This window comes from Lolium rigidum, chromosome 2 (assembly GCF_022539505.1).
Source record: "Lolium rigidum isolate FL_2022 chromosome 2, APGP_CSIRO_Lrig_0.1, whole genome shotgun sequence".
NCBI classification, from domain to species: domain Eukaryota; kingdom Viridiplantae; phylum Streptophyta; class Magnoliopsida; order Poales; family Poaceae; genus Lolium; species Lolium rigidum.
Window position 1 is genome coordinate 93768614 of NC_061509.1, and position 26249 is coordinate 93794862.

A 26249-nucleotide genomic window follows, 5' to 3' on the forward strand; every position below is an offset into this window, starting at 1 on the left:
GAAATGAGTTACAATATGAGCAATTATATACTTAAAAACCTCAGTAGAAAGTGTTAAAATTTGGAGCTATCACTCAACGTGCAACCCATCTGGCCCCGGAGCTTCGATATCTCCAATTCCTTCTAGGGCCTTTCTCACCTCCTCTAGTCCTCTATTTTGATTTCACACGGGACCAATTTGGAAAATAGCTTTATATGACAGAGTGTTTCTGCACCAGGGTGCATATGTACCCTTATTTGAAATGCATTTTGAACATATTTAAAAATGTCAAATAAATACAAAAAATGTCTCGTGTATATCTTAACATGCTACGTGCTCACAAATTTGTTTAAGCAAAAAATCGACATTTTCTTGTATAAAAAAAGTACTATTTTTTTTTGACGTTTTGGAATGTTTTTTTTTTGTACAAACCGGGTGCATATGCACCCAGAATCAGTTTTGACTTTTCACTTTATATACGCTTACATTTCAAGAAAATGAGTTTATACGCTTACATTTCAGGAAAGGGAGCATGTTCCATACGAAAAAGGAAAAAAAAACGCAGATTCCATCCCCAACGTCCGAGTGCCAGACTGACAGGTTGACCATGTCCGCCCAGTCGCCATATTCACAGAATGACGCCGAGATTTGTTCCAAATCAGAAAACAGACCCCTTCAAGGGAGCCAGCTGTAAGAATCCCGCGTGGACAGGCTGACGGCACGGCCCGCCGGCAATTTGCGAAGCCACGGCGTCCCTGCCCGAATAAAAACCAACGCCACGCCGTAGTGGGTGGGAATAAACTGAAGCGGAAAAAAAGCAAGGAGGCTGACTCACGGTTCCCTTCCCTAGCCCCCAGACCGAGAAGAGAGAGAGAGAGCACAAGCAGAAGAAGGCAGAGAGAGAACGCCAGAGCAGAAGCAAGCAGAGAGGAGCTCCATTCCGGCGTCCCCTCCGCCCCCCACCCCACATGGCGACGCTGCCGGGCGGGGCCCACCCCGCCGGCGGCGCCGCGGCCGACCTCATGCAGGTCGACGAGCCGCACGCCGCCGCCGCCGCCGCGGCTCCCGTGGCCGAGAAGGTGAGCGCGCGAACCGTCTGTCCCCGGCCGGATCCCGGGGTGTCCCCGCGGCCAGCCGGAGCGTTCCGAAACCCCAGATCTGCCCCCTGCTGCTTCTGCCGTCTGTTTCTAGTTTGGTAGTTCCGCCGCGTTTGATCCGCTCGTAGATCTGCGGGATTTCCCCCATGCTTCCGCTCTTCCGCTCCCAGTTTGGGAGTGGATTGGCGCCTGACTAGGGGCGGCGCGGACAGCGGAGCGTACCTTTGCTTGGCTGGGAGGGAATGCGCTGCTTTGCTTTGGCCTGGTCTTTGCGTGTGCGCTATGCAAGTGTCCCGTCTCCTGCTGCCCAAGTTACTTGGCTCAAGGAGTCGCCTCTCTTCTATTACTACTCTAATGTACTAGGTAATTGTTAGGGATTAGATGTGTTCTACTACATGGGGGCGATTAAATCAGGTATTTACAGCTCTGCGTGGTCGTTGAATAGGTTGTTGTTAGCATGATGAGTATAGTCATCTTGTAGTCTTAGTTGGAGCTGTGACTTGCTTGTATGGATAAGGCTGAATTGCAGCGAGCAAGTCTGTTTTATGAATTATAAGGGTTAGCCATAGTAGTATTGCCCTTCTACTTAGCACCTCTATCACGTTGCAGCTATTTTGGACATTTGATTCATCAGAGTTTTGGTTCATGTTTGTTTTGGCGTGTTTGCTTGCTTTGTCATTGTGCTAACTTGCCTTATGAATTGTCTACATTACAGCATGGTGCTTCTATTATCCAAGGGAGCGATCCAGTCACTGGTCACATTATCTCCACAACCATTGGAGGGAAGAATGGAGAGCCTAAACGGGTAATTTTGCAGAGACACACAAGCTACCCGCAACGCATTGTTGGGTTATGTGATCACTTTTCTAACTTCGATTACCATTTTGTGCTTCTTAGACTATTAGCTACATGGCAGAGCGTGTTGTCGGAACTGGATCTTTTGGAATTGTCTTCCAGGTACAGTCAAGTTGCTTCACTGTAAATTTCCTATGTTAATACTGCCTCTTATTTTGGAGCTGTGTTCTGTGTATGTGTTCAGGCAAAATGTCTGGAGACAGGTGAGACTGTTGCCATCAAGAAAGTTTTGCAGGACAAGCGTTACAAGAACAGGGAGCTGCAGATAATGCGATCAATGGAACATTGCAATGTTGTATGTCTGAAGCACTGCTTCTTCTCTACCACAAGCAGAGATGAACTTTTCCTCAACCTGGTTATGGAGTTTGTTCCCGAGTCATTGTATCGCGTTCTGAAGCATTATAGCAATATGAACCAGAGGATGCCACTTATATATGTCAAGCTGTACGTGTACCAGGTAAGAAGTTGGGAATACTTGCTTTCGGATAGAGTTGTCATAGTGTCATGTTGTGGTATTGATATCTTGGTCTTCTCGTGCAGATATTTCGGGGTTTAGCTTACATTCACAGCGTGCCTGGAGTTTGCCACAGGGATATCAAGCCTCAGAATCTTTTGGTATGCTTTCTATGCTTGACTTTTTTTAATCACTCTTGGTTTGCATTTTCTGGGTATGTCCTGACTCTCACATTATTGGTGTTGATAGGTGGATCCCCTGACTCACACGGTCAAAATATGTGATTTTGGGAGCGCCAAAATGTTGGTAAGTGAACATATACTGGTTGACCATGTAGCATTTTTAGTGTACATTAGAGTGGTTCTGTATGGATTGCAAGATTATGTAATTTGACAGGTTGATAATTATTTGTATGGTTTTGATTGTTATGATGCATTTCATGATAATGCTCATATTGCTGCGGTGCTTTTTTTTTCTTTCTTTTTCTGTGGTGCAAAGGATCACTTGCAAATTATTACTTCCTCCGGTCCATAATAAGTGTCGTGGTTTTAGTTCAATTTTAACTAAAATGAACTAAAACCACTGACACTATGGATCGGAGTGAGTAGCATTTTTAGGGGATTTTTAACATTGTACACTGTTCATTTCCAGATTTTGTAGATTTACCAGTTTTAATTAAGTTTTTTTTAGGAAAAAGGGTGTTATGCTCTGGATTTTTTTGGGACCTGTAATGCAAATTCTAATTTCTTCACCTGCCCATCTCAGGTTAAAGGAGAAGCGAACATATCATACATATGCTCACGTTATTACCGTGCTCCTGAGCTGATATTTGGGGCAACAGAGTATACAACATCAATTGATATATGGTCAGCTGGATGTGTTCTTGCTGAGTTGCTTCTTGGCCAGGTTAGCTTCTGTTTTGTTGGATTTCCTTTCTGCACTTTCTGGTTATATATCCACTTGACTAGCAAACTTATAACTAAACCTATTTTATCCAATTTATCAGCCTCTATTTCCTGGTGAAAGTGCAGTGGACCAACTTGTTGAGATAATTAAGGTACTTTATTTAATTTATTCTGCAATTCTTTTATTACGAAGAAATATTCTTATTGCTGTTGTATCTTCTTGAACTGATTGTTTTGCTTCCAGGTTCTTGGTACTCCAACACGTGAGGAAATCCGCTGTATGAATCCCAACTACACTGAATTTAGATTTCCTCAGATAAAAGCTCATCCGTGGCACAAGGTATGTTTTATTTATTTACCACAATACTTCACTAATTTATGTTATGACAGATCACAACTAACTTGTATCATCTTCCTGCAGATTTTCCACAAACGAATGCCACCAGAAGCAATAGACTTAGCATCACGTCTTCTTCAGTATTCACCCAATCTACGATGCACTGCTGTGAGTTTCTCATCTCCAGTTTGACTTGTTCAAGTCAACTAAAGAAGCCAACTACCCATCAATGATTGTCCAGTTTAATAATGGCATTGATTATTTCTCTCAACTTGACCAGTCATGTTCTGTGTGTTGCTTTCTGTTTTTGTTAGCCAGCATGGCAGCATGTTCTGTTATTATTTTATTCAACCACACATGTTCTAGTATTGCATAAAGCAGGCACTGATGATTGCATTTGGATTAGATAACACCATTATGATTTTTGCTCTGATATTTACTTAAGGGCATATACTGTTTCACCTTATATCCTCACAAAGGGAAGGTATATTTGGCCCTACATCACGTAAAAGAGTAATAACTATATGAGCTTCTCTTTGAATGGTATGGACATGGTTGGTCGACAAAAGAAAAGAAATTAAACAACTGTCTGTCAGTTGTTGCCTTAAGAAATATACTGCTTTCACTTACGTGTTTGTATTCTTAGCTTCCTTCATTTTTAGTGTCCCCTGCTCTTGAAAATGTTAGTGTATGGTCATTGTTCAACTGCCCCCTCTATGTTGAGTTCATTGCTGACTTGATTGTTATTGCAGCTCGAAGCATGTACACATCCATTCTTTGATGAATTACGGGAGCCCCATGCAAAGTTGCCAAATGGTCGCCCATTCCCTCCACTCTTCAACTTCAAACAGGAAGTAAGTTATTTAAAGCTAGATATAGCTTGTTACTCCTATTCTTATCCTTCCTGGAAAGCTATTCTAGGCACTCAACCAGGGTATTTTCAGTCGTTAACAGAACTGTTTACTCTAGAGGTGAAGGGACTAAATCTTTTTCGTTTGCTTATTCATCTGCAGCTAGCAAATGCTTCACCAGACCTCATCGGCAGGTTGATACCAGAGCATGCAAGGCGACATTGTGGGTTCAATTTCTCGCCTTCCACCGGACAGTAGGGAAGGCTGTACGATATTATTTTACATGGCACACTGCCAAGGCTTGTCTATGCCAAAGGGCAACCTGCGTATTATCACAAATTTAGAATCTGACAACCCATTATTGGAAAGCCGAAGACAAGCCGGTGCCATTGCGTTTGTACGAGGGGGGTATGTATTTGCCTAGCCAGCCCCTGATGTAACATTTAATGCCTGAGCTCCTTTATGTGGAGGCAATGGTTGCAAGCTCAGGATTAGCCAAGAACTGTGCGCATGGGTGGAGAGAACTGGGATGGTGTATTGTTAAGCAGTTGATGGGACTAGAGGAAAACCATGTATTGTAACTTCTCCATGTTCAATGGTGTAGTGCGCCTGTAAGTGTTTCACATGTTCCAACCGTGAATGTAGCTGTGTAAATGTTCCTGACGGGATCTCTCAGTCATGATGGTCTTGCTCAAAACCTTGTATCGTCCCTCGATTAAAAAATGTAGGCTTAAGTAGCCATGAAATCTGGAGTCATGTGCTTAATATTCATTGTTAGTACTGTATTTGTGTCCTTGAGCATTGAACACTGCAGTGTGATTGTGCTGAATTTCTAATCTTTCTTCCAGGGATATAAGCTGACCATGGATGATGGATTAGGTACGTCTGATGTAAGGCGAGCGACGGAACAATCCTACTCTATAATGGAGAGAATAATAATAGCCGCAGTTGTCGCCTTGTCGGCAGTGCTGCCGTGGTCCTCTTGCAATAGATGCTAGTACAGTATCTGTTAGTGTGGTTGAGCAGTTAACTCTATTTATCTTAATCATGATGGCGATATTGAAAATATTGCCTAGTTGGGAAGTACATCAGTGAGGACTGAGGACCATCGCCTTGGCCACCATTTCAGTCGCAACGGATGACATTATCTAACTTAAACCTCATTGGGACGGCTTGACTATTGGAACTCAGCAAGATTTGGAGCCTGTAAACAAATGTGTCAAATGTTACTCCACCGTTCTTGCTGCTTTGAAGGCTTCTTGGTTTCACACTGATTCAAGGTCAATAGTCATGACCAACAAGTTGAAACTAAAGCAGATGCGCTGCAGGTTCCTAAGCTAGCAGGTGAAGAGGAAGATCTCCCAAGGACCAATCTAAAGGCTGAAGCTGTCATGATCATGTAGGGAACGGCACTCGTACAATGCAGCAGGTCCGGAATCTTCTTCAAAATTTCCAAGTAGCAAAAGTGAACTACAGAATATTTGGGACGTTCAACAAGAGACTTGTCCTTTTCTGCCTGGGTAGTTTGAAAATCCAAAAACCTCCAGTTGGGCAGTAGTCCAAATGTTTGAACTGTATAAACTACAACTAATGTTTTTTCTTTCTTCCAATAACTACGATGTGATTTGGATATCTCGTCATGCCCGGTTGGCCTTAGGGGGCAGCATCGACGACATGCATAAGATCGGAAGGAGGAAGGAAGGAGCATTGTGACCACTGGCGGTCTGAACATGCATTTATTTGGCACCCGAACTATTTTTTTCCCGCGAAACCAATTTGGGGGCAATTGTATAGAATTCTACGAGTTCAATTCTCTCTCTCTTTTTTCGAAATGAGGATAGACCTCCGGCTTCAGAACCAGTTGATACACACGATAGGCTATTCAATACGATTCATGAAGTTTCCTTTACGGGTTAGTCATGTGCTGTAGTCCCAATGTGTGTTTAGATCAGGTTTTACCAAACCTTGTTATCGTGCGATCTAGTTATAGGGGAAAAAGATATCTCAATTAAGGAGCAAGACAAGGGGTTAGGTTTATCACGAGGTCAAACTTACTCCCTCCATATCACGAATACATGACGTTCCAGACATCTACTTAATACGAGGGCATGATTAATTACGTTACTTGTTTACCATTTTCTCCCTACTAAATACTGCAAATATTGTTGATGTGCAAATCATACTCATTCTTTCCCAAAATGTGTTGCATATAATTTTTGGTCAAAGTCAAACTTTGTAGAATTCTTATATTTCGGGGTGGTTCTCATAATACAAATTTGATATTTGTGGATGTTTATACCTTTTCACATATATTTGATCAAACTTTAAATAATTATATGCAACATATTTTCGGATGGAGGGAGTAGAATAGAATCCTTGTGCTCGCATAGGTAACATAATAGGTTCAATTGTGGTGGTGGGTTGTGGGTGTATTTCATTGATAAAATAGGTGGATATTCCATTGGAAAAGAATGTTGGATTTATTCACTAGTTCATTTTTTACAACATCTACCCCTCCTTGCTACATTAGCGGGTAAACAAACAGCACATATATAAACCCCAAGTGGTAAATGCATTCTACCCGTTAGTGCAACGAACCACTTTTACATAGAGAATGTGCATTCATATTTGTGTGTGACACCAGGAGTTTTGTAGTGCAAAGGCGTGTAAGCTTCATCCCAAAATTGTGTAGTCTAGGGCGCACAATTCATCTTGAAATTCGTCACATAGTGGTGCATCAGTGCATGTGCACCATCTATGCCCCCCACCGAGTTAGGCAGCGCAACTACAATGCCCATTCCTCACTAGTTATTGAGGGGCTTGTTTGATTTAAAGGATTTTTAAATAGATTTTGTAGGATTCTTACCTATAGAAATATTTTCCATATAGGCCCTTTGATTCAAAGTATTGAACCCTCCGAAATTCTTATGAATTGTTTTCCTACACTGCAATCTTATAGGATTTCTAGCAAGAAGTTAGACCTTTTGTAAAAATTTATATATGTCTCAATGTCTATAGAAATTTTCTACGTTTTTCCTGCGGTGAATCACTCCTACAACTAACTCCTGTATTTTTTTTTTTAAATTTATCTAGGATTTTACATATCATGGTATACAGTTTCTGAGTTTTTCCTATTCCTATATTTTTAAAATTCTTTGAACCAAACGTGCCTAGAAGATTTAACAAGAACATTAAACTGAAAGTTGTTTTGACATTTACCTACCACGCTCAGTCATTTGCAGGAACAATGGCCGGGGTATCCAAACTTATGTTCCATGCAATCCATTGTTTGCCCAATCCGGCCGGTGTTCCCTCTCCTGCTAAACAATCCACACACAAAACAAAGAACCATGGAAGAAAAAACAGGCTTGAACATAGTAGAAGAAGAAGACAGCAACTGGCAGACCGGAAGCGGCAATCCCCTGGCCACGCACCTGCATCTCGAGGTGGGACGGACCCATCCATCCCGTCTCCACAAATCGCAGTGAGAGAAAATATACTCGAGAGGAAAACCAGACAGTGAGCACAAATTCCCGAGCCTCGAGAGCCACCCGTCTCCACTCCCCTCTCCGTGGGCCCAGCAGTTAAGGCCCAGTTTCTTAATTAAGATTCCCGATGCTCGCCGCAATTAAGATTTTAAGCCCCCAGCCACCCTAATCTAATCCCGCCGCGCACGCACACAGCGTCGCTTTGCGGCTCGATAACAGTGTCTCAGTATTATACACCCAGCCCCATGGCCACCGAGCCCGAGCAAAGTCAGTCTCACTATCGCCCCACTCTGCGCCATGGCGAGGCTACAACCCGTCGCCGGCGGCGCTGGCTCCGTTCTGGTGGTGGCAGTCACCGCGTGGCTCCTCGCCGCCGGTGGTGTGTCCGTGTCGGCCGGGGACCCGCCGCTCTCGCCCAAGGGGCTCAACTACGAAGGTGCGTGGGGTTTGGGCGGAGTAGCTTTTCTGGTGCGAGGTTAGGGTTTGGTGCTGACGCTGCCGGGTGCGCCCCCCTCCTTGTGCAGTGGCGGCGCTGATGGCGGTGAAGAGCCGGATGCGGGACGAGAAAGGGGTGATGGCAGGGTGGGACATCAACTCCGTCGACCCGTGCACCTGGTCCATGGTCACCTGCTCCCCCGACGCCTTCGTCGTCTCCCTGTGAGATCTCAAACTCTCTGGATTTGTTGTTCTATTGCTGTCGGTTGGATTGGATGCCTCCATCCATATGTGGTGGTGGCGGCGATGCTAATTTGTGCCTTCGTTTTGGAGCTGTGCAGGCAGATGGCCAACAACGGGTTGTCAGGCGCGCTGTCGCCCAGCATCGGGAACCTCAGCTACCTGCAGACAATGTAAGGGCTCCGAAAATGAACTCGCCTGCCTCTGATCACGCCTTTGTTTCCTGTGCCTTTGCAACACCGTCAGATTTTGATGCTCTCGAGCTGAATTGCTTTTAGATGAGAAGGCTCAAGCCTGTGTGTCTCGTAGTACTACATAGCTAGACGTCCTGTATTGTTTTAGAATTTAACACGGCTAAATCAAGCTTACTTTGTATGATTGACAGTACAGTACAGCTAGACTTCCTATTCATAGCTAGATGTCCCATTTTTATACTGATAAATAGTGTTATAATCAGTACATAGTTACAAATACATACAAAAAGGACCTATGTATCTTCTTGAACATGCACTTCCCATTTTACACCCATGCCGTGCTATTCAGATAGTTTTTTTTTTGGTCTTTGTCATAGCTTTTTACATGTTGAAAAACTTGATGCCGGGTGGTAGGCTACATGGTTTCATTTGGCCAAACAGTGGGTGGTATAGACCAAAATGCACAATGACTGGGAATGAGTCCTGAAGAGAATAACAGTCTTCATGCAATAGTGGGCGTCATGAAATATGCTGCTTCATTAACCAAAGTTAACTTCATAATATTTGAGTATTGAATTCAACCTGTTGCAATACTGCGTTGCCTGAACCTTATATAACTGCCAGCTTCAGAACTCAAGAGTTAACCGTAATCACCTGATTCTTCTCCAAGCACCATTGTAATAGATCATTGCAAAGATTTAGAATTTTGGAAAGTTCCCCCTTTTTGTTTTACTGATTTTATTAACCTTGACAAGATCGAATTAACGGCCAATCATGTTACAATTATGATTGTTTTTGCATCCAATCATGAAAATGATTGTTTCATGATTGGTAAATTTGGTACTCCCTCCGATCCATAATAAGTGTCGCTGATTTAGTACAAGTTGTGCGAAATCAGCGACAGTTAATATGGATTGGAGGGGGTACAATTTTTTGGGAATGGCTCAAATGAAACTTGGAAAGTAAAGTGTCGATTACACTTATGTTCGTTAAGATGCTTTTGGAAGAGCACCTTAATAGAAGTGTTATCTTAATCTTGTGCTGCAGTGTGGGTTGGTGTGGAACTTGTATAAACTATCTTTATTATTTGATTGCAATATTCAACAGGATCTGCATTTGGTTAAACGTTACTACCTGATTGATATTTTTTGACTAAAGGAATTTTGGAACCAAAATTAATATCGATGTGGATATGTTTTTTTGGTTTATCTTTTTTTGTCGAGACTATCAGTATCAATGTCTGATGCGGCACATAATAATATACATATGTTAGTGCAGTATGTGTAATTAGTTACAGCTTTTTCTAAAATGGGAGAGCATTCATGTTTCATCATGTTAGCTCAACTTAGCTACAACCACTCACTGTGCCATATATTAGGACAAAATTCTTTACTCTCTTGACCATAATATAGATGGATATTTGAAATCGACGAACTGGAGCACAGATTTGATCTGGATTTAATTCACCAAGTCATTTGAGCCATACCCAGATGGAAGAACGTTCAAACTTGACCAAAACAATATGAACACAATGCGTTTTGACTAAGATTTAAGCGTCGCATCCTATTGATTGTCGCTTGTGCTTTTCTCAGTCATGACATCAAATTCTTTCTGCTGCCTGTACATCTTGTTTCACTCCCATCTGTGCTGGTAAAAATGAAATTAACTGCCAATGCTTTAGTTTTAGATCAACCACCAATCCTCTATTGCTGAACATTTTTCCTAATTGCCCCTTCAGGTTACTACAGAATAACAGAATATCAGGTGACATTCCTCCAGAGGTAGGGAAGCTAGCGAAGCTGAAAGCTCTTGATCTTTCTGGTAACCAATTTGTTGGTGGAATCCCGAATTCATTGGGCCAGCTGACTCAACTAAATTATCTGTGAGTTGTGCATATCTATTACTCCAAATTTTGTGCCTGACTATCTATCTATTTGGATTATTTTACCTCTTCACTCTCTAACACATCACTAGTTAGTGTGTACGTGCAACGCACGTTTTTATAATAAAATAGTTTAAATGTATCATTTAGTCCTTTTTTGTAAATCAATTTAATTTCATGTGCATCTTGTCTCGATAAATTCTACAGTACATATAGAACATTGATCAGGTCTAGACGCCATCAACCAAACTACGTACCAAACAATTAAGCTATCTCTAGGTGATCGCACAACATACACTTCCTTTGAGTTCTACTATGATCGTTAGCGTGCACGTGCAACACACGACTAACCATGTAATTTATAATTGTTTTTGTTATAGTAAAAATTAGGGGAAAATGTACACATATTATTTGCACTCACTTGCAAAATTTGGAAAATATTTTCTCTAAACATCCTAATATAAAACGTGGACTATCAACCGTGTTTGGGGCTATCAAATCAAGATAAGTTAAGGAAATGTAAAAGCATTGCAACTTTTTAACAATGTTAGCTTCATCGACAGTGTGCGTTCTTGGCTCTCAGTTTAACTCTACTCATCGTTCGGCAGAATGCGGTCAAAATAACAATATTGATAGACGAACCTGGTGGATGAACCTACCGCGGAAAAAGTCCACTAAACAAAAACATCAATGAACCCAGTGCACCTTCTCCGACATGTCATGAAAGTGGATACCTGATGTTGTAAAGCAATAATATGCTGTTGCATCATTCCCGGCTCGTCTTGTTCAACAAGTGACTGTTTCTTGCTCTTCTTCATCAACAAATAGCTGCAGCCTACAAAGTTCGACAGTAGCAAGCTATCAGGCTACGAAACATATTAGCAACAGTTTAAGTGATTGGATATCACGGATAAAATATTTGAAGGTCCTGTTTAAGTTGTAGGTTTTCCGGAGCAAATCTTGTAATTTCAGGCTTCATGGAGCTCCTCTTCCGTTCACATTCTATCAAGATGTTAAAGTAATACTACAGTACGAACACTCCACGGGAAGAAGTTGATGTCGCTGTCGTCAACAGGCGTTGGCCCTCGGCTCTGCTACTGGCGCGCGGATGAGGGGCAGGTGCTGGAGCGGTAGGAGGCGCTGGCCAGAAACAGGCACCCGGCAGGAGCCCTTGATCAGATCTACTGCTCCAACTCGACGCGGCCTCCGCCTCCCCGCCCCTCGCGATAGCCCCCACCGCCTCCTCCTCTTCTTCACTCAGCGTGGCCTTGATCACGATCATCGCCTTGCCGCCGTCACGTCGCAGTCGCCGCCAGCACCGTCTCAGCCTCGCCTGGCGCACATGGTCTGCGGGCAGCCTGACTGCGAGAAACAGCACGACCGGCAACAACGCCATGAGGGCAGTAGCGGCACACCGTGGTGCAGTTTGCTGCCGCCGGCGGCCCTGCCGAATCTCCCCGCACTCTGGCTGGGGCTCATGCTCCTCATCGTCTCGGCTGCGTGGGGTGTCGCGAGATAGACGGGGCGAGCGTCCGTTTGGAAAGTAAGAAGCCAAATTGCAATCTGGAAAAACTGCCTAGCGTAAAAACCGCAATTAGTGGGCGCGGTACAAAACAGAAAAGGATAGAAAATTTACAACGTCATTGGAGCGACATACACCATTAGATGTGCAGGAATAAACGGCTGAGATCAATTGTTCCTGCCAACTTCGTGCTTTTATAAGTAGTGGAGATTATATTTGTTAGATCTCACATATCTATTACTCCAAATTTTGTGCCTGACTATCTATCTATTTGGATTATTTTACCTCTTCACTCTCTAACACATCATTATATCTGTTAGATCTCACATACATGTGTTACGGATAAAATAGGACGTATTCTGATTAAGTTTGGTGTGTTTGCTTACCCAAAAGACCAAAACTCTTGTGTTGTTAATAACTCAGGAATGAACTTTTGATTAAGTCTGTTCGTACAATTGAATCGAGCTAAACTATGTAAAATTAAGCCATATCCACTGGGTAACTAACAAGCTAGCAAACTCATCCAAGCTTGGTGACACAATGCTCCATTGTTTATAATATTCATACACATTTTATATGAAATTAATTTTATTAAATATGTTTTACTATTTTGTCCGTAAAGTTGCTAGACTGAGCAGACATGTGGGTTCATGACTAGTTTTGTTATGACTATTGCTTTGCAAATCTTTCAGGCGCCTTGATAAGAACAGCTTGTCTGGACAAATACCTATAGATGTTGCACACCTTCCAGGTCTCACATTCCTGTATGTCCCTTATTACATGTTTATTTCTTTTCTAACAAATGGTGTGTTTAAATGTAATTCTCGGTGTTCAAACTGACATGGGAAATATATTTCAGTGACGTATCATTCAACAACTTGAGCGGCCCAGTTCCAAAAATCTATGCACATGACTATAGGTAAGTGGGTTGGGGAGTATGTACAATAAGCTCAGCTTTGCCTTTTTGTTATTTCGCTCCTTCATTTGCACATCTAAATTCTTGTTTCATCTTTCATTTGCTAAACTGGTCATACACATATCATTCTCTCCTGTTTGAATGCTTAACTGAATGCTACTTAGCTATCATTTCCAGTCTTGTGGGAAACAAGTTCCTTTGTAATTCGTCAATTCTGCATGGCTGCAATGATCTTAAAGGAGGAACCAACGGTAACTATTTTGCCTGACATTATCTGTTCTCACTACAAGTGTATTTTTTGGAACTAACTTACCTTTTACTACAGATACAGTGTCTAAACCGCCAAGTAAAGCGAAGAACCATCATCAATTAGCACTGGCTATTTCTTTAAGTGTCACCTTTGCCATAATCTTTGTCGTATTCTTTGTATGCTGGCTAAGCTATTGCAGATGGCGCTTGCCTTTTGCTTCTGCTGGTAATTATCTTATCATCTATATCCTTACTACCGAAACATATGATTTGATGAACATCTTTTTGTTTAATTATAGATCAAGATCTTGAAATGGAACTGGGTCATCTGAAGCATTTTTCGTTTCATGACCTGCAAAGCGCAACAGACAATTTTAATTCAAAGAATATACTAGGCCAAGGCGGTTTTGGTGTTGTTTATAAAGGCTGTCTTAGAAGCGGAACTTTAGTGGCAGTCAAGAGGTTAAAAGATCCTGATGTTACTGGTGAAGTTCAATTCCAGACAGAAGTTGAGTTGATTGGCCTAGCTGTGCACAGGAACCTTTTGCGCTTGTATGGGTTTTGCATGACCTCAAAAGAAAGGTTGCTTGTATATCCATATATGCCAAATGGCAGTGTTGCTGACCGCCTGAGAGGTACTTCATTTGTCCATAAATTTCGATGTTCGTGATGTCTAGCTATAGTTAGTAGTCTATGTTTTCCTTATCGAGAATTGCCGTCGGTGCTCTGATTTTTGCTGGCTTTATTTTTCTTTTTTCGTTCTCTTTCTAATGTAAACTTGATTTTCTTTTGCAGAGTATCACCATGGAAAACCTTCTCTTGATTGGAGCAAACGTATGCGTATTGCCATTGGGGCCGCTAGGGGACTACTATATCTTCACGAACAATGTAATCCTAAGATCATTCACAGGGACGTCAAAGCAGCAAACATATTGCTTGATGAAAGTTTTGAAGCTGTGGTTGGGGATTTTGGATTGGCAAAACTACTTGACCGACAAGATTCACATGTTACTACTGCAGTTCGGGGCACTATTGGTCATATTGCTCCAGAGTATCTCTCAACAGGACAGTCTTCAGAAAAGACTGACGTTTATGGGTTTGGTATTCTACTATTGGAACTGATTACTGGACCTAAAACCTTGAGCAACGGACATGGTCAGTCCCAGAAGGGGATGATTCTAGATTGGGTAACTTCTTTGGCTCAGTCTTTACATACTATGATTAACTAACTCTAAACCTGGAGTGAAATCAAACAACAAAGACTAGATACTGGCAGAAGTAGCTAATCTTATAGGCAAGATCTACAAATAACTTTTATGCATATATATGGTTGTAGTTGATGATAACATAATTTAACTGATTTCTTGGCACAATCAATTAAGCATCAGACTTTTGTAGTGCCAAAGTCTGACCATGCCAACAACAAGTTAGTTCATTATAATGCAAGGCAGTGCTCCTACCAAATGTTCGTGGTATACTCTGTTTACCATCTAATGTTAAAATTTAAATCCTGATGCAGGTTAGAGAACTCAAGGAGGAAAAGAAACTGGATAAACTAGTCGACAGGGATCTCAAAGATTCGTTCGACATAGCCGAGCTAGAGTGTTCAGTCGATGTGATTCTCCAATGCACGCTGACGAATCCTATTCTGCGGCCCAAGATGTCAGAGGTTCTCCAGGCCCTTGAGTCTCATGTCACGCTAGCAGAGAATGGAGTAGACTTGAATAGAGAAACGCTGCATTATGGAGGCTCTTGCAGTTTCTCCGTGAGACATGAGGATCCGCACGACTCGTCCTCCTTCATAATAGAGCCAATTGAGCTATCTGGACCCAGATGATGACAAGTGCTGGTTTTATGAGGGAAGATAGAGTGAAGCAATGACAACTGTACAAAACATGTATAGGCTGGATGAGCCAACTTGGGAGGAGTTTCCTCAGGTTGCGTCTGACAAAACGTTTTCAACTTAGAACTAGGACAATCATACTGGATGCAGTTTCCAGTGCGCCTGTATGTCACCACTAGCTTCGGTTTTTGCCATCCTGAAGCTGGACATTAGTTTTTCTGTGCTTGTGTTTTATACGTTGTTTGAAACATTGATGAAAGGGACGGTCTTATTTCTGCACTAATTTAGCGTAGCAAGTTTGCATTCTGCAGCTTCTGTGCAAAACAATTGATATAGTAGTTTATTTCAGTCCAACTTGCTTACAAGTTTTTTGGGAACTTACTTACAGTTTAGCTCTATGTGCAAAAGGAACTGGTTAGTTATTTGAAAAGAGTACTCTGTCCCTATTAAGCAATCAATATGTCAACATCGAAAGAGTATGCTGCGTCCCTATTAAGGGCTCCTTTGATTCGTAGGAATATGAAGAGTGTAGGAATAGGAAAGGTGTAGGATTGGAATGTCATGCCAAGTTGAATCCTATAGGAATATGGTGTGTCTTTGATTGTAGCAAAGGAATTTTTCCATGAGGTATGAGCTAATGCTATTTTCCTATAGGATTTGCACTACAAGATTCCTATAGAAATAATTCCTATAGGATGTGTTCCTATGAATCAAATGGCTTGTATAGGAAACTTTTCCATAGGATTCAAATCCTACATAATTCCTATGTCAATCCTATGAATCAAAGGAGCCCTAAGCAATTAATAGGGCAACATCACGTAATCGTGACCCAGAACTGGCTACCTCATGTGGATCCCAAATGTCGCTAACTGATTGACTGTCAAAAGATGTCGCTAACTGATGATCCTGTTTTGGACTGGAGGCAGCAGCTCTCCTGAGCAACATTTGCGCGTTGCGTGGGAAGAACTTCCAATTGAAATAGGTGGACTGGAGGCAGCAGCTCCCCTGAACAACTTTTGCGCACTGCGTGAAAGAACTTCCAGCTGAAATGCGTGGATTGGAGGCAACAGCTCTCCTGAACAACATTTGTGCATTGCGTGCCAGCTAAAATAACTTGTCCAACATCTCGCTAGAGTTAGGACGTGGTAAAACATAACATAAGAATATTCGGAAGTTCAATTCGGCTCCTGGGTGCATATTTCTATCAAAAAATTATATTTTAAAATGTTAAAAAAAAAATTCTACATGTACATGCGTTTGTCAAGTTTCGTGCGGAACCAATATTCTGTGTGGTCTATGTAAAAAGTAGAAAAATTATCTTCTAAAAAGCCTTATTTTTAGCATTGAAATTTGTCTTTTTTATACATGCCACATGACAAGTCAATTTTTCATGAAACGACTTTGTGTGCGCGTAGCACGCGGAGATGGACGTGTGATTTTTTTTTTTCAATTTAAAAGAAAAATCAAAATATATAAAAAATGCATTTCAAAATGGAGGGAGCATATGCTTCAATGTGCCAAAACACCACTCTCATGAATATTGGATGTCTCAACATGTTGATCAAAAGATATGTGAACAAAATACATACTACCTCTATCCATAAAATGATGTTGCAAGTTTGTATAAATCTTGATGTATCTGAAAACTCTTTAGTGTATAAATATATCAAAATTTAGATAAATCTCCGATATCCTTTTATGGAAGGAAGGAGTAGAATAATTTGATCAATCTTACAAAATTCTTTTGGAACTTTTTCAATCTAACGCAGCCTGAACCCTGAAGGCCTTCATTACCTATGGTTGGTTGATTAGTCTAGCGAGGAGGGCAGATATACCAGCGCCTTTTTTTTTTTTTGAGATCAAACAGTACCAGCGCCTTTCGGGACTGCGTAACTCTCGTGTCGTGTCGCACTCATATAGCAGCGCGGGCGTGTCCTCCAGTTACGATGTTCCTCTGAGAGAGAGAGACCCACACGGCCACGCCCAATTCCTAGCTTTCGATGGCGTCAGCTGGGAGGGTGAGGGCGGCGAGCCTGGCGGCGGTGGCGGTGCGGATGGTGGCGGCGACGGCGCGGCCGCTGTCGAGCGCGGCGCCGGCGGCGATGGTGCGGGGCGAGGACACGGAGTTCGGGTCGGCGTCGTGGTGGGCGTACGCGGGCGTGTCCTGCTTCCTGGTGCTGTTCGCCGGGATCATGTCGGGGCTCACCCTGGGGCTCATGTCGCTGGGCATCGTGGATCTGGAGATCCTCCTGCGGAGCGGCAGCAATGTCGAGAAGGCTCAGGCCGGTTAGTACCACCAACCATCCGATCGAATTTACCCTGTCTGTCTGGCCCTTCTCCTCCGCCCGTCCGCACCGAGCGCGCGCGCGTTGCCGTTCTGTGGGTTAGTTCCGCCGCCGCCGGAGAGAGGAGAGGAGGACGGCGGCGCAGCAATTGGCGTGGGCCGATCGATCTCGAGGCTACCTGGTGCGGTGGGGGAATGGATTGGGACGGGCCACGTGCTGAAGGCGACGTGCCTGGAGGAGAAGAAATCGTGCTTGGATGTTGTTGTCAAGCTGTGTTCTCTAATTGGCTCATATATGGACCATTGGATCGTGATCGGACGCTCATATATCTCCATCCCTTTCCTCCTGATGCTGCCGCCGGCCTCGCCGAGCCTGCGCCCCCACCGGCCACCGCTCCTTCTTCCCGGCGCATCGGCCTCCATCCTTCTTCCCCCTAGGTCATTCGTTCCCCTCACGTTCCATTTCTTCGATCTGCCCTGTCCGGCGGTCTTGTCATGCCCGTGGCAGGCGGAACAACCGGCCAACATCACCGGTTCTCTGCTCCCTGCCCTCCATTCCTCTAAAATCCCCAGGTACCTAGAAACCTCCCACCACCACCCGAACCCCACACCGTCACACCAACCTTGAAACTCCCTGGCCACGGCGACATAAATGAAGTTTGTTGAAGAGTAAAGTTTGATGGGGTTGTTATGGAATTATGGCGAGCAGAGCAGCAGTAGACTAAGCTTGATGAGTGAAAGTCAATGGTAAAACATGTCTCTATCTGGACATAGCGGTCTTTGTCTTCATGTCTTAGGAACTAGGGAAAATTTTCCCTAGGAACTACGGACACTAATTTAGAATAAATGGTACTCCCTCTGTATTAGAATATAAGACGTTATAGATTACTAAAACAGTACAGTACAGAGAGTACCAATGATGCTGCTTCTCTACTGTTACCATCTAAACTGTACCCTCTTTCAGCACCTCAACTAACGTTGACCGACGCAACTATGGCTTTACCTTATATTCAAATACAGAAATTGTATAATATTTGATCGATGGTTCGTTGCTGTTTCTGTTTAGGTTACTTATGTGTTTTCTTTGCTGCAGCTGCTATATTTCCAGTTGTTCAAAAGCAGCACCAGCTTCTTGTCACTCTGCTGTTGTGTAATGCTTGCGCCATGGAGGTACATAATTTTGATTGCATTTTTTTCTCATTTGTCACATTATTTTGCGCTGTGCGGATATGTAAGAAACTGTGTTAGCTTCCTTTCAAATTTCTGGTTCATGTACTCTAATTTTTTTTAAGCTTGAACACCTTGCGAGTGTTCAGATAGAAGAAAGCAAGCTACTCTTGTATTTGCCTCTGTTGATTCAGTTTATCTGTATCAGACCACATAGGTGTCTTTAAATTGTTGCATTGTTTTGAAGAAAAAGATTTTATTTCTGTGTCAGTGCCTTATGAAGTTTAGTCAGATAAGTTTACTCATGCTTTGCATCATTATAAATTTATTCATGAAGCTGACACTGTTTGTTTTCTTCATATCTGATAACCGGTAAACTGCATTTGTAACTATAGTGCAATGTACAAAAAATTCCTAGCCAAGTTAACATATTACTAAACCCCTAATTCTAGTATTTAGGTAAAAGCCTTTTCCTGTAGAATTCTATTAGGCATGTTATGCTATATATAATTAACTCATTGAGTTAACCAAGCATGCGTTCAATCTTCTCCGTAGATTAAGGTGCTAATATGAGTGCACTTGTCTGAATTGCTTAGTCATGTCAAGTGCGTAACATGCAATAGCTCAGTATTTTACATGGGAGAGAATTGATATTGTAGTGATTATACTAAATCTGCAAATCAGCAACATTTCTTTACTGAATTTAAAATTTCCTAGTTCATACTGTTAAAATCAAACACCAAGAAAGTCTAACATAAGTGAAGTGTTAAGTAGATTCATAACATTCGTCGTCTCCTAGTACCATTTCTCGTCCTGTGGGTAAACTGTGTCAGCTACGCTTTAATTATCTTCAACATCAATATCTGCAAAGTTCTCCCCACTTCTGGCATGTTTTCCTAATCCTAGTTTAGTTGACATGCGCATGTTTTTACTTTTTCCCCTACTTAATTTCTGGACTGTTGAGCTGTTTGTAGACTGATACTATATTCTCCTCCCGTATCCTTTTCATGCAGTTTTTAACCAGTGGCTCTTCCACTTTCTTCTTTGCGTCTTTGCAGGCTCTCCCTATATTCCTTGACAGGATTTTCAATCCTGTTCTTGCTGTTGTCTTGTCAGTGACATTTGTTCTTGCTTTTGGAGAGGTACTGCATCATATGTGCAAACATTAATATTTCTGTTACCAGTGGCCCATGCATAGTCCGACTGATCATTCTGTTTTGACAACCAGGTTATACCACAAGCAATATGTACTAGGTATGGGCTGGCGGTAGGTGCTAGCTTTGTATGGCTTGTACGCATCCTCATGATCATCACCTATCCTATTTCATACCCTATTGGGAAGGTAAATCAGCAACATTTCTTTACTCAATTCAAAATTTCCTAGTTCTTACTGTTAAAATTCTTTGAAGCTTCTCTAGTGCATACATTTTGAATTCCAATGATTAGACTATAATACCACCTGTGCTCACTGCTCCCGAGTCATCTCTTTGCTCATTTTGGTGCCATAGTTGATGGACATGGTTACTTATTGAGAATCTGATAACTGTTCTGCTAGTTGTTTCGTGTTTTTATTCTTATTAGCCCTGCCCCTTGTAGCTGGAGTTATAAATATCCATCATTACTTCAGCTTCTATTTTAGCGACCTTGTCAGTTTTTATATTTTGAGCTAACTAAAATTTTGAGTACTTTAATGAAAGAACATATAATTCTGTTTATTTATTCTTTGTTGTGTGTTGAAACTTCGATACTGCCAATCGATGTCTGGAGACACAGAAAAAACAGTTACCTCTGGCCCGCTTTACTAGTCGCGGATGTGTGAAGTTTTGTGTAAACTACATCCATTAGCCAGCGTCAAGTACTAGAAATTTGACTGACATGTCTTTATGGGTTTGTCTGCAGCAGAATAATAAAATGATTTTGAAAGAATGTTCTTGTTACTCATGGTTCTATACTAGGTAGGCAGTTATTGGTGGATTTAAAGAGCAACTTACAATTTCCAGACATTTGTTTCCAGTTGGGAAAAACAACTTCTGAAGTCCGTGTTTCTAAATTTCTAATACTTTAGTTCTTTCTTAATGACTGACCATTAGTTCGGTGCTGTTCATAGACAAGCGATCTTAATCTTAGTGACTGAAAAAGTTTTGTATGGTTTATGGAACAGTTAAAACTTTACTTCTTTGTCCATGCATATTTAATGAATACCATTTTCTATAGTTACCTAGCTGGTATCAGCTATCAAGGATTCTATAGCTAAGACCATGGAAAAAAATAGCGCGCTATTCCAACGCTAATAGCACGCTATAGCATATCTGGAGAGCCGACGCTACGCTATTTCGGCGCTATAGCGCGCTATTCGCGTTAATAGCACGCTATAGCATGCTAATAGCGTATTTTTAGACCCACACTATTTTATTATAGCGCGCTATTTTTTTCCTTGGCTAAGACCCATGCACAATTGTCCACACCTTTTTGTCCTTTTCAATAAATAAGAAAATGAAATTTTCATGTGATTGAAAATTCAAAATTGTGCTAATATCTTAAACAGTTCAGTACAGTAATTCAGTGTAAATGTTGTTGATTAATGTAGCATGTTTTTACCTTTTAGTAACTTCATCTGTTTTGATACCTGTTATTGTTTAGAGTATGTCCACTTGACCTGATTGTTCAAGTGATCGAAATTTTATGTTATCTCACAGCTACTAGACTGTGCTCTTGGGCATGATGAATCTGCGTATTTCCGGCGAGCTCAATTGAAAGCTCTTGTTTCTATCCATGGCAAAGAGGTAACATGATTTTAACATGTGTAACTTCATAAGAATACGCACATCTACCAACATTTCTTAGTCAATTGCTCCCTCATGGTAGGCTGGTAAGGGTGGAGAGCTAACTCACGATGAGACTACAATCATAAGTGGAGCGTTGGACTTGACAGAAAAGGTGTGCACCATCTTCGTAGTTTGGTTTCTAATATTTCTTTTTATAGAGGGAATTGGGGATTTGCCCCTTAGTTGAGGTGATCTGCCCTTCTTTATATCACAGTTAATCCTCTGCCCCCCTATACCCCAAAGTTCCTGCGCCACATTAGATTTTCCCTATGTCCATTATACCCAGTTTTAATCCTGGCTGTACCGAATCAATCTAGACTTTGGGCAAATAGGGGTAGAATGTTCTCTTAGAGCGGTATAAAGGCTGGCAAGGATTAAAAATGAGTTTAATAATGAACTTGGTGGACAATCCTCTATTGGGGTAGTGACTTCGGGGCATAAGATTGAATATAAAGGACATACCCTCCAAGGTGCACCAACTATGGGGTAAATCTGAATCGATAGTTTATTTCGATGAAATGAAAGACAGATCCTCACTGAGAATCAATAAGATTGAATGCCAGTGTAAAGCAGGACAGATCCTCCAAGGCACATCAGCTTAGTGGGCACTGAGATTCAGAAATACTAAATTTATTTATTCGAATTCCGCTGAAATCTCACTCTATTGTGTATGCAGACCGCCGAAGAAGCTATGACACCTATTGAATCAACCTTTTCATTAGATGTGGACTCCAAGTTGGATTGGTAAAGTTTCCTCGGAAAAAGTTGGATTGGTAAAAATGCAATTCCATTTGATACACCATAATCTTACTGGTGTTCCTTATTACCATCGATCCTACCTCTTGTGACACCTTGTTGATCTTTTCTTAAATCTTCGGGTTTCTCTTGATAACTAAATGCACTTGAGTTTCCATGGAGCAACAAACGTGCACATTGAAGCATGGCTCAAAGTACATTCCTAATCCTAGGGAAAATGGGCTATGCATGTTTTAATTAGCACTTGTTTTCATAACAAGGCTATGCGCCAAAATATATACACCTACATCTGTAGTAAAAAATAATGTAGGAAACCCCTTGTAGAGTGTAGACTACATGCATCTTGGAGGCGAACAATTAAGGTTGGGTTGTGCCTCTACATAAGCACTCTGTTGAAGATCACTGAGGGGAGGTGGAGACAAATGGACCATCACTGATTAAAACCTTTACAGGAGAAAATACTTTGTGCCTGTTGTGCTTTTTGAGTACTCTTGTGCTTTTGTGGATTTTGGTCAGTTTGTATATGCCCATTGACTGCAGATTTGGAAGTGTTCGGTTCCTTCAGCTGAAAGGTCGGAATGAGCAGTTCACACTCTCTGGTTTTGCCGCTTTTTTCTTGCGATTTTGTTATTGCCTGTTGCAAGCCCATTGCATAGCTCATGACTGAAGTTTCTTTCTGATTTCTTTATATGTGGATCTAAATTCAGTTGGTGTCATCTTTTATGGTTTGACCTAGATTATAATTAATAAACAATTGAAAATATTATATATACTGAGAGGACTATGTGATGAAACTTTTAACTATATATACTCTTATTCACAGCTAATCTTATTTACTTGTATTTACAGGGAAGCAATTGGTAAAATTCTTGCCCGGGGCCACAGCCGTGTGCCTGTGTATTCAGGAAATCCTAGAAATGTTATTGGTCTCCTGTTGGTAGGTTAAAATGATGCCATGGAGTATTACTCAGTGATCTGTTGTTTATTACTTCACTAACTCACTATTAAAAACTTAATTAGGTGAAAAGTCTTCTGACAGTTCGTGCTGAAATAGAGACGCCAGTCAGTGCTGTTTCCATTAGAAGGATTCCTAGGTATACACCCCAATTCTATTGTAATTATATACTGGAAAACATTTATGTTTCAATATATCATGCAATTGTTTGATAGTAGAAGTGTCTTCGTTGCCGTATTAATACTGGTATAAAATATTCTGACAAACAGTTGATCAACATTAATCTTTTTCAGGGTTCCTGCAGACATGCCTTTGTATGATATACTGAACGAGTTTCAGAAAGGAGGTAGCCATATGGCTGCTGTTGTGAAGGCAAAACCCAAAAATGCACCAGCTCCTGATAAAACTGAACCATATATGGAGGCAGCTGCTTCAACAAACCTGACTGCACCCTTACTATCCAATACTGAAGAAAGGGCGGATATTGTGATTGTTGATACTGAAAGACAACATAACACGCCGTCAAACACAGTGGCTAGCATAGCAGAAGATATAGATGATAGTCCAGTCATTGGAATCATCACACTCGAAGACGTATTTGAAGAACTCTTGCAGGTAAGCTGTAACAGACTAAATTGCTCTTCTGTGGAATGTAGCGTTGCCATTTTCCTGGTCTGTTGTGGACAACTGCATATGCAGTTTAGGAGCAGAAAAGCACAACACGTGTGGATTAAAATGGAGCAATAAAATTGAGCTGCGTAAGTTTGGGCTTTGGCTTGCAACTCCCATTTAAACTCCAACGACATTGTAAATTGAGCAACCAAAGTTAACTTTCCTCAGCGAAAGAGATATTTAGTTTCATGATAATCTACAAAAATCAGTTCAATCATTTTTTATGTGTTGCTTGTATGGTTTACATATGGCCAAGCTTGTGCACATGACACAAGTAAATGTCAATTAAGTTTTGTGCTGTCTTCCATACTTGAACTCCCTCTTTCATTAAAATGGAGTTCATTCTGTTGCCCATGGCATCTCACCGGTTGGCATGTATAAAGCGATTCTGCTATGCATATATTCTTTGAGTCCTGTTTGTTTGGGCTGCCTGTGTTTTCAAAGCTGCTGTGGCTGGCCTTGCTGTCAAATCTACTGTGCCGAGAAAGCTGTTGTGGTGAGAAATACTGTTATTTTTTCAGAAGTCCTAAAATTGGTACTCCCTATTATATATCTACTCCCTCCGTTCTTTTTTAATTGACTCGGATTTAGTACAACTTTGTACTAAATTTGAGTCAATTAAAAGAGACCGGAGGGAGTACCTACTAAGCTGATACATGAACACCCACGTCTTGGTAGAGTAAGCCTTGCTTTGGAGATAAGCTAGAACAGACTAGCACCTACAGTACTGCTAGAACCTTCTTGTCCTACTAGAAGGTACTAGCTTATCTCCAAAGCAAGGATTACTCTAACACCTCTAATCACATCTATGTTCCAGATTGCCATGTTTGTTTTTTCATTGTTTTCAAGAAGTTCTAGCCTTGGTATTATAAATCTATGCCGAGGTGATAAACTATTCCAACTAGAAGTGGTGTATTTGTGAAGTTTCTAGTTTTGATTCAAACTTCTTCATTTCCTCACCATTTTGACTTCGGGATTTGACAGGAGGAGATAGTGGATGAGACGGATGAATATGTTGATGTTCATAAAAGGTAAGTCTCATCCTTACCGGAACTACATGCTCCTGGCTTTCTTCACCTTCTACCAAGTGTACTCTATGCAACTTAATTCCCTCCCTCGCAGGATCCGAGTCGCTGCTGCAGTCGCCGCATCAGCAGTTTTAAGGGCTCCATCTTACCGGAGATTAATCAACCAAAAGGCTGCAGTAAGTTCCACTTTTATTAATGATGCAAGCTGATTAACACGATATACATTATATATCTGGCACGATCTATATCCTAGCACTCGTGAATACGCATGTGTGTTTTCATCAATGATAGTATACTTTTTATGAATAGAGAGGATAGGTATGAATACACATGCTCTCGAAATACAAAAGGGTTGGTAGAATACAAGATTTGGAGTTGGAAATTCTCCTTCAATTTGACTTATCCACCAACAAGCCCAAGTTTCCAATTTAGTGATGATGATTCTAAAATCACCACATGTGTAAACTGCGATTTACAACACATAAACTATATCTCATTCTTTGCTGAAGATATTGGCTTAGTCAGTTAGACCGATCTATAGTAACAATTACATAATACTTTATCTTGTTTTGAAGATAGTTTTTGTTTCTTAATGCCAGTTTTTTTCCATGAATTCTGATGGAAGACGCTAAGATGTTTAACATTGCATTTCCTTTAGGGGACGCTTGGTCAACCAGAACAGCCTACTGGAATTCTGAAGAAACCTACTGGTGATTCAAATCCGTCAAAACATAAAGTGATCCTTGTTGAGCGTCATCTATAAAACGGGAGGTAGTTTTAGATGTATCACATCAGTACAGGGATGGAACACATGGTTCCAAATGGGAAATTTTTGGCATTCTCTTCCACGAGCAATAAATAGACCTTGTTTTGTAAATTTCAACTGGTGCTATGTGATTTCCTTGTCATGAGCTTTTGAATCTGTTCAGCACTGCAATAGTGACAACCAGTTTTTTTTTTGCGAAAATAGTGACAACCAGTTTTGCTTGGGAATCATAAACTTGGAATGACAGTGGATGGTAACATGTGAATAACATACGGGAACATTCAACCGTACAAATAGTACGTCTGTACGGTACACAGGCCGAGATAGTTGCATTCTGTTTGAACTCTTATCTAGGTAGTTATCCTCACAAAACTCGCATGACAATGTTGTCTCTGCAACTATGGAAGTTGCGCAGACAAAAGAAAAATGCTACGGTGACATCATAAGAGCATCACTAGTAGTACTCCTAAATCCTCAAATCTTCAAATCATTTTAGGGTTCCTAAATCCTCAAATCTTCAAATCATTTTAAGGGTTGAGAATTGACAGT

At 41.4% G+C, this 26249-nt stretch overlaps 3 protein-coding genes across 4 annotated transcripts; all 3 read left to right on the forward strand.

Annotated features, from left to right (window-relative positions):
• Positions 1–947: 947 nt before the first annotated feature.
• LOC124692089 (shaggy-related protein kinase GSK4) lies at positions 948–5153 on the forward strand. The gene is made up of 12 exons (XM_047225388.1): positions 948–1058; positions 1792–1881; positions 1974–2033; positions 2116–2388; positions 2472–2546; positions 2635–2691; positions 3151–3291; positions 3392–3442; positions 3535–3630; positions 3712–3795; positions 4380–4481; positions 4641–5153. Exons 1-12 carry the CDS (start codon positions 948–950, stop codon positions 4734–4736), a joined length of 1236 nt encoding a protein of 411 aa, XP_047081344.1. The 3' UTR covers positions 4737–5153.
• A 3110-nt stretch (positions 5154–8263) lies between these two features.
• On the forward strand, positions 8264–15550 carry LOC124692090 (probable LRR receptor-like serine/threonine-protein kinase At5g45780). The gene is made up of 11 exons (XM_047225389.1): positions 8264–8402; positions 8491–8623; positions 8743–8814; positions 10574–10717; positions 12932–13003; positions 13099–13158; positions 13333–13406; positions 13481–13630; positions 13704–14039; positions 14200–14591; positions 14924–15550. The coding sequence occupies exons 1-11, from the start codon at positions 8264–8266 to the stop codon at positions 15239–15241; spliced, it is 1890 nt and encodes a 629-aa protein (XP_047081345.1). The 3' UTR covers positions 15242–15550.
• A 1682-nt stretch (positions 15551–17232) lies between these two features.
• LOC124692091 (DUF21 domain-containing protein At4g14240-like) lies at positions 17233–25856 on the forward strand. 2 transcript variants are annotated; one of them, XM_047225390.1, is made up of 13 exons: positions 17233–17533; positions 18625–18701; positions 19757–19840; positions 19927–20040; positions 21395–21481; positions 21564–21635; positions 22200–22267; positions 23129–23216; positions 23300–23373; positions 23528–23849; positions 24891–24937; positions 25029–25110; positions 25593–25856. In XM_047225390.1, exons 1-13 carry the CDS (start codon positions 17248–17250, stop codon positions 25695–25697), a joined length of 1506 nt encoding a protein of 501 aa, XP_047081346.1. In that variant the 5' UTR covers positions 17233–17247; the 3' UTR covers positions 25698–25856. The 2 variants fall into 2 exon arrangements, with proteins under 2 accessions (XP_047081346.1, XP_047081347.1); XM_047225391.1 differs by lacking the exon at positions 17233–17533 and adding an exon at positions 18233–18278.
• The last annotated feature ends 393 nt before the right edge of the window (positions 25857–26249 follow it).

Coding starts and splice junctions, on each gene's coding strand:
- LOC124692091 (XM_047225390.1), top strand. CDS start 17,248: ATGGCGTCAGCTGGGAGGGTGAGGGCGGCGAGCCTGGCGGCGGTGGCG. Junction 18,702..19,756: donor GTAATGCTTGCGCCATGGAG/GTACATAATTTT, acceptor GCGTCTTTGCAG/GCTCTCCCTATATTCCTTGA. Junction 21,482..21,563: donor TTTCTATCCATGGCAAAGAG/GTAACATGATTT, acceptor CCCTCATGGTAG/GCTGGTAAGGGTGGAGAGCT.
- LOC124692089 (XM_047225388.1), top strand. CDS start 948: ATGGCGACGCTGCCGGGCGGGGCCCACCCCGCCGGCGGCGCCGCGGCC. Junction 3,292..3,391: donor CTGAGTTGCTTCTTGGCCAG/GTTAGCTTCTGT, acceptor CCAATTTATCAG/CCTCTATTTCCTGGTGAAAG. Junction 4,482..4,640: donor TCTTCAACTTCAAACAGGAA/GTAAGTTATTTA, acceptor ATTCATCTGCAG/CTAGCAAATGCTTCACCAGA.
- LOC124692090 (XM_047225389.1), top strand. CDS start 8,264: ATGGCGAGGCTACAACCCGTCGCCGGCGGCGCTGGCTCCGTTCTGGTG. Junction 13,004..13,098: donor CTTCCAGGTCTCACATTCCT/GTATGTCCCTTA, acceptor AATATATTTCAG/TGACGTATCATTCAACAACT. Junction 13,631..13,703: donor CTTGCCTTTTGCTTCTGCTG/GTAATTATCTTA, acceptor GTTTAATTATAG/ATCAAGATCTTGAAATGGAA.